Raw genomic sequence first — 18,416 nt, forward strand, 5'->3', positions numbered from 1 at the left:
TGTCGCGTTCGTTGAAAGTTTTCTGACTGTTCCCATTGGGCAAGCGGCTACGTCACCGCGATTGAGGGTGGAACCGAGCGCGTAAAGCGAAGCGTCGATAGTAACCGGAGAAATAAACGCAAAAACAGTTCAACACCTGACGTGGTTTGTACAAAAGGTAAATAAATTCATGCAACTGTTTTACAGCGTAGAATATGATAGCGCTTTCGGTGCTTCTAACGAGTTTTCGCGTGAATTGATTCTTCTTCAAACTTGTGCTCGACAGATAGCGTGTAATGCCAATCAAGCCATTTGACCGCTCTCAGCCGCAAAATGATAACGAAGACTCGTCTGCATTTTTTCCGAAAAGAAATTAAGGGTTTCGTTCTATGAGCTCGTCTACTCGTTCTAATTGATAAAATGGTGGAAAATACTTTGCAGGTCGCTGGAGAGGTGAACGCGACAGAATTTCCGTTTTTGGAGAATACCACGGATATTTATGGCAATGCAACGACGCCTTGTCTCAACGATAAAAATGATTATTGTTTACCGGACGAGGACTATTTAAGTCAAATTGAAGATTTTCTGGTGCCATCTCCGATCGAAACGGCGGTTATAGTGCTGTACACACTCGTCTTTACCATTGGAGTCGTCGGAAACTTTCTGGTTTGTTTTGCCGTTTGGAGGAACCATCACATGCGGACAGTAACGAACTTTTTCATAGTAAATCTAGCAATAGCTGACTTCATGGTCACCCTGATATGCTTACCACCAACATTACTAGAAGATGTGCGAGAGACCTGGTATTTCGGAAATATCATGTGTAAAATCGTGAAATATTTACAGGTGAGTCAATGAATTATTCTCTCAACAGATGAGAAGCATTTACCAGATTAAAACGTATATACACTATTGCTATATTTACTTGATCGTGTTCATTTTCCCTGGTCAGGTTGTAAAGTCCTTTATACTTAGGTCAAAAATAGGCTCAAACCTTAAAACTGGTCTTTGCTTGTTAGATTAACTATAGAACTATAAACAGGTGTTAGAATGGGCTTAACCCAAAGCCATGACTGTGCAACTGACTCCTGTATATCGGGCTGCAAAGACACTTTTAGGTTCATTAACTTTCGAATATAGTTCCTTCAAAAATGCCCCACATTAAAATTCACTTCACCATCACAATCTACAATTCCGCCATACTTTACCAAACACCCAATGTTCGTAACAAAAATTGTTGTTGATGAGATCACATATCATGAAAAAAAATCATATACATGTATATGTTATTTTACAATGAAAAATTAAAGGTCAAAAGCCTCCGATATTGGAAACAATGTGTGCTGCTGCACGTTATTGACTGACATGTGATTCGAAGGTATAAAAGTTACATTTAATCGTACGTCGCGGCTACCAATTCATCAATCCAAAGAAAAAAATAACCGTGACGGACAACGAGAAATAAAACCATGAGATTAACAAGACGATCAAGATATTGTTTTTCTGTTTCATATCTATGTACGATCTGGACGATAATCGGCAGCTTAATGTCCGTTACTTAGTCGTACAGGGATTAATCTTACACGAGTATAAGCCCATTGTAAATTGTCGATGTTTTAGATATGTTTATGTGTTATTGTGTGAGAGATTAGAGGAATCAATTTGCACCAAATGGTGTCCGAATTGAAGTTGAATAAAATTGCAAACTGAATAAACATTTCACTGATGTACTCAACTGGTGGCAGCTTTTACTAATGCATAAGTACACAACACAGCAAACAAAAGTATAACGAATGAATTTGGTCAGATTTTATGAACTTGTATACAATTAAACGTATTTCGATTAAGTATTAAGAAATTCGATGTTATTTGAATCATATTTCAAATCGCTCGAGGGATTGGTTAAAAATTCTAATCGTAACCATCTATTATGGATACGAGGTTACGTAAATCATGACTCATATGATATGGAATTTACCTGCGGTTTGTAAATCTGCTCGGTCCTTAAAATATCTTCAAATCCGCAACACGATACAATGGCCTGATAATTCTAAATGTTAATGACATTTTTAGATCGAACTATTGAATTATCTTATATAATTTAGTACTCAGAATATCTTTTTAGAATAAAACATACATATCTTATTTTTCTTAGATAAACCTCAACTCGTACATAAGGTGTACACCTTAAATTGCTATCAATATCCGTAGAATTTTTTTTTGTCGATTTCGCATGTGGAAGGTGTAATAATCATACGGTTTTATTTACACGGTAAACAAAAGCGAATACCTCCAGATGCAAAAAACCAGGCCACATTGATTAACGTATGGAAAATTACAAATTTTGCTCATCCATTTTTTAGTGACCGAATTGAAAGAAACAAATATTCGAATTACCGATCAAGAAGAAACAACTGACTATATTTTCAACGTAACATTTTAACGTAACCCGCGTCGAGAACTATAATTAGCGAAAATTAACGAAGCGTAGGTTACACATGTACGCTAATTATTTCGACTTAACTGAGCTTCCATTTCATTGCTGCTGTAAACAAATTGTTAATTGGTGCTAGCAGCTTGAAAAATAGTTTGTTTTAGCAATATGACCACAGCGATACAACGCACGAGCTAAATAATTCAAATTACATGAAAGCGTTATGTTGCGTATACTTCCATTCGTTCAGTTAACCAACCATGACTGTGGTTTTCCAGTTTCCCAAATGAAAGTTGACAGTTTTTGTTGAATAATTGAAACAATTTAGTCAACCAAATCAGCGGAGAACGGTTAGAATTCTTATCCGGCGCACCGAATTATAGTCCAATTTGGGTGTTCATTTTCGTAATTTTTCAATTACACCGAACGAGTGCTTTATTTTGCTCACTGTATACTATACCGCGCTCTTCTTCTTGTTTATAATTACTTCACCGATTTGAAAAAAGTCTGAAGTATCTATTCTTGTCATAGCTTTTTTTCTGAAGTTTCTCCGTTAATACGGTTTATTGCAGGTCTCAAGTAAAACCAGACACTGTCGACGGTCATTGTCAACCTAAAAATGTAAAAGATATAGCGCACTTAACCGGGCACGATAGACGCTGATGAATGTGTATGACACATCAGTAAACGTCGCCGCAATTAAGGGATGTTAGATTTTTATGAGAACTAAATTAGCTGATAGTTACACGGTATCTGTCGATGGGAGAGAAACGAAGGCTGTTCTTTATGTGAACGAGCCCGGGTTCATAGTCGGGTACATCGGTAGATAACTTGACAGTTGGGTCAACTTTCACGTTATTAATGGTCACGAAGTGTCATCAGTATCCAGTTCACTGGTGATTTATGCTTGCGTTTAATGCATTCCCATATCAGACAATTTGATGGGTAAGTGCCACTGTAAGCTTACTGGATTACAATCAATGCGTAAATATTTAGCCACAGTGGTTTTAGTTACTCGCATAACATATATTTATAGTACTAAACCAAAACCTTCAGATTTACCGCTATTCTATCATCAGAGGGAAAAACGAGAAAAGATGAACATTTATATATACAATCAAAGGACTGGTCACCCATGGGTAACATCGGTGTGCTGGTTGTCGATACTTGGGTTTGCCGAGATCGTTAAAATAATTCCAGCGACGAGTCCAATAGATACACGAATGGTACAACCCAGACGCAGTCCCTCTGACGCAGATTGCAATAGGTACACATTCGCTCGGCAATTTTTCGTTGTCCATCTACACGAAGAAACATTACTCAAATCCTGTTGACATGTAGCCTGTGCTACAAAATAGCCTCGTTACACGGAATAAATGACTTGTCCGCCATGCTCTTGATTTGACTTGAGGGTACAGTTTAAGTTCTCTTTCCGTCGTTAAAAATGAACACGCTTCCGTAATAAGCCTAATTGAGCGTGTTTTTGAAATAAATGATGTTACTTGTATCTGTCATGCGGTGCTAATCAATTGGATTTCCCTCACATCGCCTAAACAGTACAGTGATTTACTGTACAAACCCAATATATTACGTGTACTTATTGCATTGTCAATCTTGACAAGTTTTGAAACTTTGAGAACTTTCAATTTACATCTATTCAAAGAATAAAATTATGTGTATCATCTCGATAGCTTTTCTGGGGAAACATTGCTCTGAACAGATACCCACAAGTAAACTTAGATAAAATGTTTCATTGCATATGATACCAACATTCTAAACTTCTCTGACTGATTAACTATTTGATATCCTGCGCTGAAATGCAACATATGACATTATTTCGTAGGTATTCAATCCTTCGGGAATATTCGAAGGCTGCTGGCTGAATAACTATCAACTCAAAAGCCCTCGCATCCTTCAATCAACCGCCATATTGAGCTGTTAGTAAATATTCGCCGAAAACTATTCGAAATTTCCGTGACGCGTGCTATTTTGCGTACAACTTGCTGTTGGATTTCTTATTCTAGAAAAATTGCAATGGTAACCATCAATGTGAAATGAATACGAAAAATTCGGGATTACCAAACACAAAATCAATCGGATATTTCCATGAGCCCCTTCAGGGCTGAGTTGGGTAAAAGGCTGCATCTCGAAGTGTTTGAAAGACAAGCGTCTTAACACCGGACCCAAAGGAACTTACCGGTAGTGTAAGTGGATGGCAGTGATATTTAGACGTGTTCAAAACATTTGGATACATAAGTCGGTAATTCATATCAAATTAACGACTGATTAGTAATTTGCGAATAATTTCTTCCGATATCATGAAATAAGAAATAGACCCCTATAGATAAACAATAACAATGTGTTAAACAATACGAAAAGCATTTTGTTGCTCGTTGAGAACGGGATCTGCATATCGCTGAAACCGAAATCGTTTATATATCTAATTCACTTCCTATTTGGCGAATTCACTGATTGTCTCCAGCACAAGTGAAGCTTCCAATAGTGTTTCTGTGATGATTGGAATTTAAAAATCGTGGCTTCATTCTGTGCGAATGATTATTCAATGAAAACCCCGAGCCCGATGCGATATATATCCAGACAATAAACTTTTATCATCGAAACCTGGTGATTTATTCACGGACTCCAAGCTCGTCTCGCGTGGGGATATTTTTTGTCCAGTTCGACCCCCGTAACGGCGGCAAAGCAAAATTGCATCTTTTTCTCAAAGAGGACTACATGAATATATGCGTTACTGGTAGGCCATATGGTAGGCTATGTGTAAAACAACTTTCTAACTGGTGTTCTAATAGTGTTTTACACAGTTTTCTGTTATTTACAATCGGTAATCGGATGATTTTAGTTATATACACCTTTGTTATTCTATACGGGACCGTTTAAATCGTATTGGTAACTCACACAGACACACAGCACTCGTATTCAGCAGGGTCGAAACTAAACATAAAGCCCTTGGGTTTGTCTGGCAGATTTATCATATTATGGTTTCATCGGTACATTCTTCAACGCTGTATTCTTGTTAGCTGTACATTCAGCCTAAACTAAAGAACTGTTTGCACCACTAACGGCTCGGAATTATGTACATTGAAGAATTCATTCACATACTGAAACTTAGTTATAAATGACCATCGTTTAGCGCAGCCTCCTAAGGGTATACTTGCAGACAATTGCGCCAATAGAAGCTCAAGTTGGTCGCCTGACTACAAATCTAAGCGTATCCTATGGGATTACGTTTCTTGGCTGTCCATAACCCCAATTTATTTGATTAAAGGACAAAATTAAGGAACCTTATGATTACAATGATGATAATGAAAGTAATTATACTTGTATGACATGTATAAAATTTACATCTATTTTACAATTGGTGTTTTGTCTCTAGACGAATATCGTTCAACATTTAGGTAACCCAAAAAAGCATATTCCATCTCAAAAGCCTCGGACACACTGGGCGATTTTACCGGTGATTTCGTCGGGTGACGAAATCGCCCAGTGTGCCCGGGCCTTAAGAGATCTACAGAAGGAATTTTCCAGTGCGCTAAGTAATTGATAGATACTGCATTCATCATATTGATAGATTCATAAATGCTTGGTAATAGGTTCAAACGCCTTTAATGAGTCCAAAGAAAATTATACTAATTAGGCATTACGTAATTGATATGGTGCCGGATTGCAAATCATCCAGTTTCCGTCGGTTATTTTGTTCGCAAAAATTATTCAATTATCTTATAACGTGACTTTTATTTCATATTCTTTATATTAATACCGGGAGAGCATCACCTCTGTGTGGGGTCATTATACCAATTTACGTAATAGCATTTTGGTGGAATGCTTAACTCGTGGAAATAGGCCTTCAATTGGCGCTAGCAGTTGTTTTACTAGCGGGAACCAGCAGCTGAAAATGTTCTGGGAGATTAACGTCTTAAACCATCCATTCAGACTGAAAAGATTAATGCAGTACAAATGAATTACCGGCACTTCAAGTTTTTATTGTGTGCAATAGAATAATATTGTTCACTCAGCATTCTGACATACGTTTCAAAAATGATATTTCATGTGCTATGTTTAGCGATGGTAACTGAATAGCCCAAACCATCTGCTTTCCATACTTTGATGAATTCTCCAATAAAATTTCAGTCCGAAATGCAGTTTTTTCCATGATGTTTGTTTTGTGAATCTTATTTCTATATTCAGTTCAGTATGTTTAGACAGTCGTATCTCCGATAGAATTGGCTTAATAGATGAAAAAGAACGTCTGAACGTCTCTCATGTGCTGTAAATACATTCTTAGAATATATCGTAAACGTTTTAGATTTAGCCACTTAATCCGCGTTGAGATGGTCGCGTATATTTGCACGAAATAGCAACTTGCTATCTCATGTAGATACTGACATGTACCCTGTTGAAATGACAAATTGCTTAAAAAGGTTTATGAGAGATGGATACATGGGCACTTTGGTTGGAAATTTATGTACATTGGTACATTCTTCCTGATGGATGGGAAAAGAAAGGCGCGCAAATATAGCGCGTGTGAGTGCCGTACGTAACATCATAGGGACTTTCTTCCGAAGATTCTTATTTTGGTCCCTATAAACGAGCAAAGTTTCTTCGAATTTTTCTCGGGCACTGCGTGTGAGTGACAATGGGTTCATAACGGCATCAAAAGCAATTTCCAATCTGTAGACGACTGTTTATTGAATGAAGAATCTTCCGTATTGAAGATCGTTATTTCGTCCTGGCGGCGAATGGACGATAAATATGCTATTTCCCACGGTAACCAAACCCTCGTAAAATTGCTCGCCCATTTCTTGTTTTCGTAGGACATACGATTTCGGATTATTTCCTTTGATCCGTGCTCGTGCGCAAACATCGTTTTGACACATGAACTACCGTATATTCGAAACTTCATAAGACGAGTTAATTTTTCAGCGATATCGACGCACAATCAAATAAATTGCAGCGTTACCGTTAAAGTTGTCGGTATAACGCTCAAATAGACGTTGATAAATCAGCCGCATTTAGTTAGCAGTTAATACAATTGTCCCCTAAATTGATGCTTTTGATAGTCCGTGTTGAATCAGAATCACTTCTGACATGAAATTAATCAGGCTTGTGCGACACCAGAGAAAAAATCATATAGAGAAAGTACCGCCGGCAATCGAGAAGTGGCAAGCTAAAACACTTCGTGTGGTTGGGCGCTCCCCTGTGGATTCGCGACGCCGCGCTATCGCAGATAAGGTCACATAGGAGATATAAATCTTTTTCTGTGATATTATATTGTTTGATAAATCGTCTCAACCACGTCACAGCAGTTCGACGATCGCTTTTGATTCCTGGTGATCACTCCAATTCCCATATCAATAGATATTTGTCATATTTATTTTAGTACCATTTCTCGTTTCGAGAAATGTATTTATGTTGTTTACTAACATTGTTGTTGTACATGTCGTGTAGGGCTGCGATGGTCGTCCTCTAGCCAAGTTGGAGAGAATTGCCGTGTAATCCTGAGGATTCAGTACTTGAGAACACTCGGTCTAAAAGCTTTACGATACAATGCCATTACACGCAGAGAATATCCAGAGCGAGTGTCTTGCATTATTCCAATTTAATTGACTGTTTCATCAACACTGGGTATTGCACAACGCGATCCGCAATTTAGGACCCTAGATTTCATCGTTTTGGTTCTCGTTTGAAGGTTTCGTTATGACATCTGAAGTTACAAGTAGCTTTCGGCCAAGGTGTCGTGTTGGATGACATTGTGTTGATGAATATTTGTGGAGCCCCAGTGTCAATTATTTCTGTGGACATCCTATAGCATTGATTCTTTCTATTTTCAGCTGGTGTCCATTTCCGTGTCTGTGCTCACTCTGAGCGCCATCTCCGTCGAACGTTGGTACGCCATTTGCCACCCGCTCATGTTTATGAGTACCGCAGCCCGGGCTAGAGCCATTATCTTCATCATCTGGATCGTTTCGCTGCTACTCGGCATTCCCGAACTCGTAACCTTACAAGCCGCGCCCAAGAGACAACTAGAAGGAGTGTCCGTGCTATTAACGAAGTGCATCCCTAACTGGAACCTTGTGTATCAAAACATTTTTCAGATTAGCATCATGATTGTGCTGTACATAATTCCCCTGTCGTTGACGGGATTCTGTTACACGCAAATAGCTCGGTGTCTTTGGATTAATGTCATTCCAGGAGTGTCGGATCAGAGCACTTACGGTAATTTTCTTATCCGTAAATACTTTTTTAATAAAGTGAATCATCGAATAAATCGAAAAACGAACGGAAAAAGCGAGCTAAAAATTCAATTTGCTATTTTTTCTGAATGCATTTCATTATCAACTGAACGCGATCCTAGACACACAAAGAAACTTCATTTTTATGAACTTTGGAAAAACATTGTATTATATTCAATACAGCATAAGGGAATTGTTCTTGTTTTTTTTTTCTAGCGAATTCTTCGACAAGCCGGGCACAGTCGGATCCTGGGGCCGAAAATCAACTACAATCGCGACGCAAAGCAGCTAAAATGTTGATAGCTGTTGTAATAATGTTTGCAATATGTTATTTGCCAGTACATTTACTGAACATTCTCAGGTAAGAATCAGATAATTTTCTTTATCATCTTAACAGCAAGTGAACTTGAAAACTCCTTTAAAAGTTTCTGAATCCTCTCAGCTGTATATACGTATATATCGTCAACAATTAATAAGATAATTAACCCGTGTTCGAGAATTCCTTCAATTTTCTTTTTTATTTGTTGTGTTTTAGATATGCCGGGATCACGAAAAGGATGGGATCAGGAAGCAGGCAAGTTACTGCCTTGTTTAGTCACTGGCTATGTTACTTCAACAGTGCTATCAATCCTGTCATTTATAATTTCATGAGTGGTAAGTGTGTAACTTAATTTTTCACAGAGATGTAACTTAATTTTTCACAGAGAATCTTTCGCAGAAGTCTTTACTGCAATTATTGTTTTCTCAAAACGGTTAGAAAATTCACAATTTTTCAAATTGCGTTGAATGAATCCACCTTAGGATAGCGGATAACAATTTTTCAGCTTTTGCCCAGTTTGTATCCCGATAAACGATGAAATTGAATTGATGTTTTCGATATTTTATCTGTTTCAGCGAAATTCCGCAAAGAGTTCTCGTCAGTATGCACGTGCTGTTTCCGTGTGTGCATGCGCGCTGATGCCCATAGACGAGGCTATGGTGACAGTATGTACTCATACAAATATACTAACAGCATCAGTCAAACAGAGCAAATCAGTATGAGTGCCATCAAAACTCAAGTGTGATCTGATGACCGCAAAGATTCTCTCTATTTCTCTTTATAGAAAACGGACTATAATCTATTCTTAAAATATACCGCCATAATCAACGTCATTTCCGGTCAGCATGAAAAGTATAAAAATTGCGTACATTTTACACACACACACACATATACATATATATATATATATACATACAGACCGACGGACAGTTTGAATCAATCAGTTATTGTTTGTTACACATTGATGGAATAGGGTTAACGCATATGTAGAGCCTACATACATAGATAAATGAATAGATAAATACATATATGAATGAATATAATATATATAATCATTATACATAGTTATATATATGATATGTGTATTGTGCATGGTACTGGTTTGGTCATTCTGGTTGTCTGATGCTTTTAGATTTAGTGTTCTATGTGTTTAGTTGTCTCGTTACGTCGTAATATATGAAATGCTACATATACGTACCTGTGCAAAACAAAAAACGTACATCGTGGCGTAGAATTAGTATTTGCCGTCTAACTCATTTTATTTAAGGTGTTGGCCATATGTAGTCATCACACCGCCAGAATGCTACCAAACCCTTGTCGCGTAATGTAAGTTCTCTTATTTGGTACTGGTGAATGTAAGCTTGGATTTAATTCTTCGCAATGCTACTAACTATATATTGTCAACAGCGGCGCCTGCAAATCAACAATTCGTTTCAACTATAATTGCTAAACCCTACACATCCATCACATCGTGAACTTTGTTTTGATCTTCAAGTGTGAAATAGTTTGTTTTTTTTACATTTTACGTAAGACACGAAAAAAGAGGATTTTCATAATGATATCAAAAGCTTACAAGCTACCTAAGAAAGTTCTAAGAATTTGCTGAACTTTCATTCTCCATTTTGAAAATATTCGAATACACGCCCGGTCTCGACAATGACGTTAAATCGATAGCTTTTATAAGATCATTTTTCAGTGATTTTATATAATTTCATACAGATATTCTAAGTCGATGTTTGTAAATAAAGAGGGCTATGTTTTTATGGATATATTAACGATTTAACGACATCATCAGCGAAATATTGACCTCCGATGAAGGGATAGATTGATTTATTGATTTGTTCGTATATCAGTTGATTGAATTTTTTCACGACGGCAAACAATTTGCTCGTCCGTAAAAATTCCGAAAAGATAGTATAATATTTTCTCTACCATGAAATGTTTAAGAAAAAAAGGCAGTGACGTTTGAACCTCGGATTCATCTATAGGCCGAGTAAGGTCGAAAAACTATAGGTTTTCTATAATGTACGTTATTGTTTGTCATTGAAAAAAGATTATCAAGTCAAATTCAATTTGACATGTTATATATCCAATAACCTGACGAATCCTATACATATATAATTATGTTACTGGTGGTGAATATTATATACTTATACATTATTGTTATACACAGAAAATTTGTCGTGAAATAAAGTAGTTTAGATTCAGAATGACAGTTAAAAAACTCAGGTTTGTCGTTTCGATGCTGATGAATTTAATTGATTGAATTATGTGCCTCAATTTTTTGCTAAATACTCGAGTGTACTGGTCACGTCGTCGAAAATCAGCGAGAGTGCAAAGTTGTAAATTTGTTAACGTTCTTGTGCAAACAAAGCGGGTACACAGCCTTTGCCGATTGGATTATTGAGTGACTGACGGCTCACAAGGTTACAACGAGAGAACAAGGTTGAATGCGAAGAAGAAATTTATACATAAATGATTGGCTGCAATCTCGCAGTTGTACTCACTCGTATTACAACTTCGAAATTGGGAGCGATAAGAAAAATGCCGTCTGGATCTGCGTTATATCCTCTTACGAAGTAGCTAGCAATTTGTCACTTTGCTAAAATGTTTTGCGAAGAAATTCGAGTGAGCTGTACGCGGCAAAATCAAATAAAAGACCTCCGGAAAATGTGTTGAAATAGAAATAAATGGAAGAATCTCGAGAGCCTGAACGGTCGTAATGGAAATTGGCAACCAAGCGGAATGTTATGATAATATCATGTCGCATATACGTATTATAAAGATATGGCGGATGAAACTAAGTAATTACCAACGAAATACATTCAATCACAGAAAACCAGTAAAAGCATCAGAAATGGTTCAATCCCGTTTCAATTAAGCTGACGTGCATTTAATTTGAAACCTAGTATATTTCAATCACCAACAACCACCGCAAGATTACGTGTTGCGGTATTGTACGGGTTTAAGAAGATCAAGAGTTTAATTGATTAACACGAGTGAAAGTTTCTTTTGCTGTACAAATAACAGAAATACGTAGCATTTTTTCTTCATATCGCCGTTTCGGGGAAAACTTAGATCAATCAATTTGTAGGAAGGTATCAGAAGAGAATGACAAAAATTCAATACGCCGCTAACAACATACGGATTAGCCTTTTCATGAGATTAACCAAATTGAATTTCATCAATTAGATCAAATCATTTCTCATTCTTAGTGTTTCAGTAAGTGGACATATCGTTTAACGATCAATACATAACACAACTATGATCCTATTTCAGATCACGTTGGATGCCGCGTAAAAAGTTTAGTGCGACGACAAGGAGCAATACGAAAGTCTATCAAGCCGTCACCGTCCCCGACTCCAGCTACAACTAAACACACGTACTACAGAAACCATACGAACAACAAGAGGAAAGTCGGGAGGTTCAATTACAATAAATGTAAACGAATAGACTGCGGACTGTAAACGAGTTGCTGATAATATGAGAAGATATTTCATGTTCTATGATAAAACACTAACGCTTTTTACAAAAGCAAAAACTGCTTTTTAGACTAGTTCAGAAATGCCATAAATAACAGTATTTCTTTAATAGCTGACATACAACGTAATACCAATACCGAGTCAATACCAATTAAAGTCGATTAGGTATTCTCGCGAGATCACGCGATGATAACGACATATTTTTCACTTTTCACTGTATATTCAAGGCTTCTTTTCTGCAAATTGATACAACTTATGTAATCGGTAGCAAAATATTTTTCCTGCTCCTGGTGAAGAGATTTCCATTGATACGATCCTTTTAGTGGTGTATGTGCGTCCGCATGTTCACTACGTCAGATTACTGATAATCAAATGTATCAAAATAGTTTCCCTCCTTGTAGCAGCTCTCATGGAAAACTATATCTTAGTATCTATTTTATTCATTATTCATGGAAATATATATTGTGATAGATATAAAATGTATATTTCCCTTTTAATCCACGAATTAAATGATCATATAATCATCTGCTTTTTAGTTTTCTTGAGCAACGACCGTTAGACAATATACCAATTATTTCGGCAGTGAACTTCAGCAGTTGACAAGAGTCGACTGTGGAAGTGGAATTTTTGTTGACTTGAATATTGTTCACTACTATTTCTTGGTATTTGTTTTTTTTCAATTCTTTCGTTACGAATATAGTACAAATATTGCGTGTCCTACGTAGATACTAATATCTGCTACAAGGCCGCTCTTTCCAACACCAAAATGATACGATGACTAAAGCCTGATAACTACTATTCATGTTATGACAAAGCGCGATTAAATTTTTAAACGAAACGCAAAGAAGTGGCTCTTGAAGGTATATCTTGTAACGTTTCTTCAACGAAAACTTCTTTATGACCGGGCATAATCCCTCTTTGTTGGCCGCCCACACGAGACATCATTAATCAACGAAAATCCTCAAATCCACGGAAAGTGGAATTACACGATAAAACACAATGTAACTGTAATTTGCAATCTAAGACGTTGGGCGCTAATCCGATTTAGAAATTTAGCAATTCGGCGTAACATGCATATCTAATTTGCGCTTAATGAACTCAGGAATAGGTGTATAAAATATTGGTGTTTGGAAATATTTAGTGTTTATGACAGTTCTTGGACAGTTCACTAGTGATTACGGTGTATGGTTGTATGCCTACGAAAACATTCCATTCTGGGACATATTCATACTGTCAGTCAATGCTGCGTGGAACTTGGAAAACGAAACGGATTGAAAGAAAAAGAAATTCAGAGGTATATCTTGCATCCGATCGTTGTCAAGGTATTGGTATTTCTGTCTATGTTGTATGCATACACGCAAAGCTCCCTATATCATTATTGCTATTAAGATAAGATTTAGCTTCAAAAACATTTATCGAAGGGATCTAAAAAGTCATCGGGAAGATAAGAGGGTTTTCTACTTTGATCTGTGCCAAGATCACGCCATTGACTTGGTATACTTCGATTGTCGATACACCCAGACCTCGTGTCTGATTGACTTCGCGTGCAGTGAAATATAACCCCGGTATTAATCTCAGCCAGAATGACATTTAATTAAGTCGAAAACAGTCGAAACTTATCGCAACTCACAGGGGAAAACACCTTGAATAGAAAATAATATACACCGCTATATTTAGGTTTTATCATCACCTCGAAATTGCTGAAAGTGTTATGGCTAAAAATCTAATTGAAATTACAACATGAACCAACATTTTGAAGCAGCTAAGCAAACGATCGGAGGTAATAAATTCTTAAAACAATGACGTCACGGTGATTGTCTTTCTAGGTAGATGCGTCTGAGGCTCGTACAATACAATGTTGAGAATTTGCTCATAATTAAACAGTTGGGTACGGTTGGAATTGTTCTCAGTACGCGGCGACGCTCGGTAAACAGCAAGACGGAACCAATACATTTACTCGTTATTGATCACATGGAAGAGAAATTCTTTTGTTTCACGACGTGTTGTACGTTACCAGTGACGAAATGGCTTCGAATCTAGCGTCGGGAAGCTCTTGAGGTGGCCGGAAATCATAAATGATAAACATAGCACAGTCTGAATATGTCAGCTACCGTGGAAAGAGTTATTAGTACTGATGTCGAATCTACAAGAAACGAGCCCGACTTGAGTGAAGAGCAATGCCAGAGTGAAACTGAAATACATACATCAGTGTCCGATAGATATTTAACGTCCGGTTTCAGCAGAAGACCTATTTCTACATTCGGTGATGCAAATCTATTTAGTGAGAGTTTTACTCACTCGGACGAATCAGGAGAGTTTGAACAATGGGAAACAGATAGCGAAGACTCGAGTTGCGATGAGTCAAATTCTGAACGACTATTATCACGATGTCCGTCACGATCTAGCACACGTGAAAATAAGAAACGTTTTGAAACTGGAGGAGGTGACGAAGGAAATGCAAAAGACGTTGTTGTTGATGAACAAAATCAGTGTTTATTTGATGATGCTTTTATACATACGAGGGATTTATTGGATGTAGAATATAGTTTATCAGATGATCACACGGACGATTGTATTTGTAGTCGTTTGACAGATTTAAATGTCAGCAATAAATTGTGCGGCTGGAAGAAAGAACCGAACGATGAAGACGTAAACGAAATAAAAAACAAACACAGCAAGAAAAATAGAATTAAATTCTTTGGTACCGGTTATAAGGACGAAATTGAGTTCACATTTAAGCATTATGCAGATTCTAAAGAGTATATCGAACAGTATAGACGTTGTCACGTTAGTGGATGGAAAAGAGGAGAGATTCCGATTTTCGGATTGAATGCGCCAGATCCATACATTTCCAAAATCAAAAATATCAGGTAACATATATTTTTAACTTGAACTAAAATCACTACTTTTACTTGACATTATTGAATTTACGGAACTTGCAATGACCTTCTGATACAAATTTCATTGAAACAGTCACATTTTGTTGGTCATCGATAAATATTGACAAAAACGTTAGACGCTGTTGAAATGAATTCAGGAAAGATAATGGGGGAAGGTATAACATTAAAGATGAATTTGGAATTTGTTTTGAAGTCAATAGATTTATTCGTTCATCATTTCGTCTCAAGAAAATTATTTTGAAAATTTTACGTTATACAACAACTCATAAAAGTTTTTTTCTTATCGTACATATACGTACATAGGCGTACGACTTGTCATGTGATATTTTGTTTTTGCTAGAGGTATTTTAAATTCACGATCCCCAGCTCATTCTGTAATTACAACACTCAGAATTATTGCTGAAAATAAGTCATTTTAAAGCCGACGCACTACAAATACCAGTACAGAGGTTCTATATTGACGTAATTAAATATACATGTCCACAATGAATGGATGTGCGAGCGACTGGAAAATTGGTTCTATGAATACTTTAAAACAGAATGTACTGCAAGAGATCGAACAGACGGATAAGATAATACATTATTCGGCTTAATTCTGGTCATAAATATTTAACGCATATATCTCTTGCCATTAATACATGTTTACCGGTGCTATTACTGCGTGATCACTTGCAAACCCGTTATTTACTCGAATAGATATATTCCTTATAGGATAATTCTACAATATGCTGTACGTTTAGTCATACAAGATCACTTCGTGAAAGATGACACCATTTTTGAAACGTCCCCCCCCCCCGAATGAAGATTCCACTTGCATGGCAATGTGTTATTTTGGCCAAGCAGTAATCGCCCCAGTCAGTGTGGCCGAACGCGTTGGCGATCGCTAATTCACAAATGACAAAAGTCCCGAGATCCTAGAGGTTCAGAATCACCCCACACTTAGACATGATACATAAGATTAGATTTGGTTAAGATATCAGTTTTGAAAATAATTCCGTGTGAGATCTAATTGGTTTTTGAAACTGATTGTATGCTCTTTGATTATCAAACTGTTCATTCAAATTTAGCTGATCATTCAAACACAACAAAATTCACACAAACGTCTTGCTTAAGTTTCCGTTTCCCTTTTCCTATTTCCATTCATATAATACCACGGTTATACATTTTAACCACGTAATAGTGGATTAAACATGTGACAAGAAAAACTTCTGTTGAACTTCGGAAGGATCAATAGTATCGATATATAAACTAAATAATATTTTCATTGTTTGTATATTATCAGCTTCCTTTTCAATAGGATAGAGCTTCTGACAGCAGTAAGCTCTGGATGCCAGGGCAGGTGAGAATGTTTTAGGCAAGGAGGTTGTAGAGGTCTTTACCTCCTTGCTTGACGAATCAGCACTATTAGTTGTGGCTTTGCACCTGATTAAGTTTTCACACGCAAACACCGGCAATGTTTTTCACAGCTTTATTTGTTGATTTCTGGAACTCGACTATTTTCTACGAACAACACGTCAGAATTATTCGGATTAATGCATGCTACACAGTCTTCACACCCTTGCCCGGGCAGATCCTAGCATGTTAAGATTTACTGTATCATTGCTTAGATAGTTGAAAATCCATAGAAGCAAAAACAGTAAAAAAAATCCTATTTTCTGATGAGTAAATTTATTAATTACCGGGGGCTAAATTTCCCATCTTCAAGACACGGAGTTAGGGATTAAATTTGAGATCATACTCGTATTCATATGATATAAGACTGAAGCTTATTACAAAAATTACATCATTTAGATACTTGTATATATTGATTACGCTCGATAGTGCTTTCTTAATGAATATTGAGAATGGATGATATGCTTAAATTTTTGAGTATTCTCTTATATGATTTATTTATATGTTTTGCATGTACCTATTCAGAAACCGATATCGAAGTGATTTGATTGATATGGCGTCATACAAAAACCGTCGAGCAAGTATACCGTCAACGATGGAAAACGAAAACGGATCAAGGTGAAAATAAAACACATTGGTCATAAAATGTGTCTTATCGATTACATTGAAGCAATATCCCATTTTTTCTAGTCTTATGGTGACGAATGGTTGCTGTAGCCCATCTAGCGCTGAATCTTCTCCGCGAGGTGGTGAATCGTGTCCAGATGATCTGAATCTTGCTCCCATCAGAAAGGTTACCGGTCGAAAGCAGTTTGCAGACAGTTCGTACTACTACTTAGACCTGGCTACACCGAGGACAAATTTCTCATTAGTGCCTACACAAAACTCGAAAAATAATACACCAACTGATACCATGAATGAAGAGAACCGAGGATTTACATATGAAAGAGTAGCCACTCCATTACCGGTTGTACGGACCTCTCAAGAAATAGCGATTGCTACATTACAGCGTCAAGCTGTCATAGACTCGACAATATCCAGCAAAGTGCTTAATGTTGTTTCCGATCCAAACGTTTATGAAAAATATTTGCAAAAATTGCGGACGTTAGAGCCGGAGACAGGAACGCTAGTATTAGGGAAACCATATTCGATAACCGACCCTCAGAACACTCCGAAATCTACCAGAGATACAAAAAATATGCAAGTGGGATTATGTGAAGTTTATAGCTCCGGAATTCATCAGTTACCGATATTAGCTAAACCAGTACCTCCGAATCTAGTCACCGTAAATAATCAGAATCCACTTAGCAAACTGGATGTACGGGGTTGTCAGATAAAAAGACAGACTAGCTTGGTTGGTACTACTAAACGTAGGAAACAATTACCGGTACCCGTACAGCGAAGGTACCATTGGACTTCGATGAAGCAGACAAAACTAGGAAATTAATTCGATTTGTTTTACGTCTTGGTTTCGAAATCACTAGAATGGTTTGAAAGAACTGTGTGATATCAAATGTTAATTGTGGAAGACAATCAATAAATTTCATTTTCATATAAAGTCGTTAATTTTATTTCAAACACGTTCCTACATGCAATTTACGCTTTTAGAATTTAATAAAGGCACTTGAAAAAATTGTAGGGGTTCCCAGGTGGGACCCC

At 37.0% G+C, this 18,416-nt stretch overlaps 2 protein-coding genes across 3 annotated transcripts; both read left to right on the forward strand.

Moving 5' to 3' along the window:
* LOC141899875 (orexin receptor type 2-like) lies at positions 1-12,879 on the forward strand. Of its 2 annotated transcripts, XM_074786474.1 has the most exons (7): positions 1-825; positions 8,263-8,647; positions 8,881-9,025; positions 9,200-9,318; positions 9,559-9,648; positions 10,251-10,309; positions 12,263-12,393. In XM_074786474.1, exons 1-6 carry the CDS (start codon positions 400-402, stop codon positions 10,265-10,267), a joined length of 1,182 nt encoding a protein of 393 aa, XP_074642575.1. In that variant the 5' UTR covers positions 1-399; the 3' UTR covers positions 10,268-10,309; positions 12,263-12,393. The 2 variants fall into 2 exon arrangements, with proteins under 2 accessions (XP_074642575.1, XP_074642574.1); XM_074786473.1 differs by lacking the exon at positions 10,251-10,309 and having other exon boundaries at positions 12,263-12,879.
* Positions 12,880-13,667: 788 nt separating this feature from the next.
* On the forward strand, positions 13,668-18,204 carry LOC141899089 (uncharacterized). Its single transcript, XM_074785242.1, has 5 exons — positions 13,668-13,787; positions 14,292-15,335; positions 16,648-16,704; positions 17,283-17,375; positions 17,448-18,204. Exons 2-5 carry the CDS (start codon positions 14,566-14,568, stop codon positions 18,202-18,204), a joined length of 1,677 nt encoding a protein of 558 aa, XP_074641343.1. The 5' UTR covers positions 13,668-13,787; positions 14,292-14,565.
* Positions 18,205-18,416: the final 212 nt, after the last annotated feature.

The sequence above is a fragment of the Tubulanus polymorphus genome, chromosome 2 (genome assembly GCF_964204645.1).
Source record: "Tubulanus polymorphus chromosome 2, tnTubPoly1.2, whole genome shotgun sequence".
Lineage (NCBI taxonomy): Eukaryota > Metazoa > Nemertea > Palaeonemertea > Tubulaniformes > Tubulanidae > Tubulanus > Tubulanus polymorphus.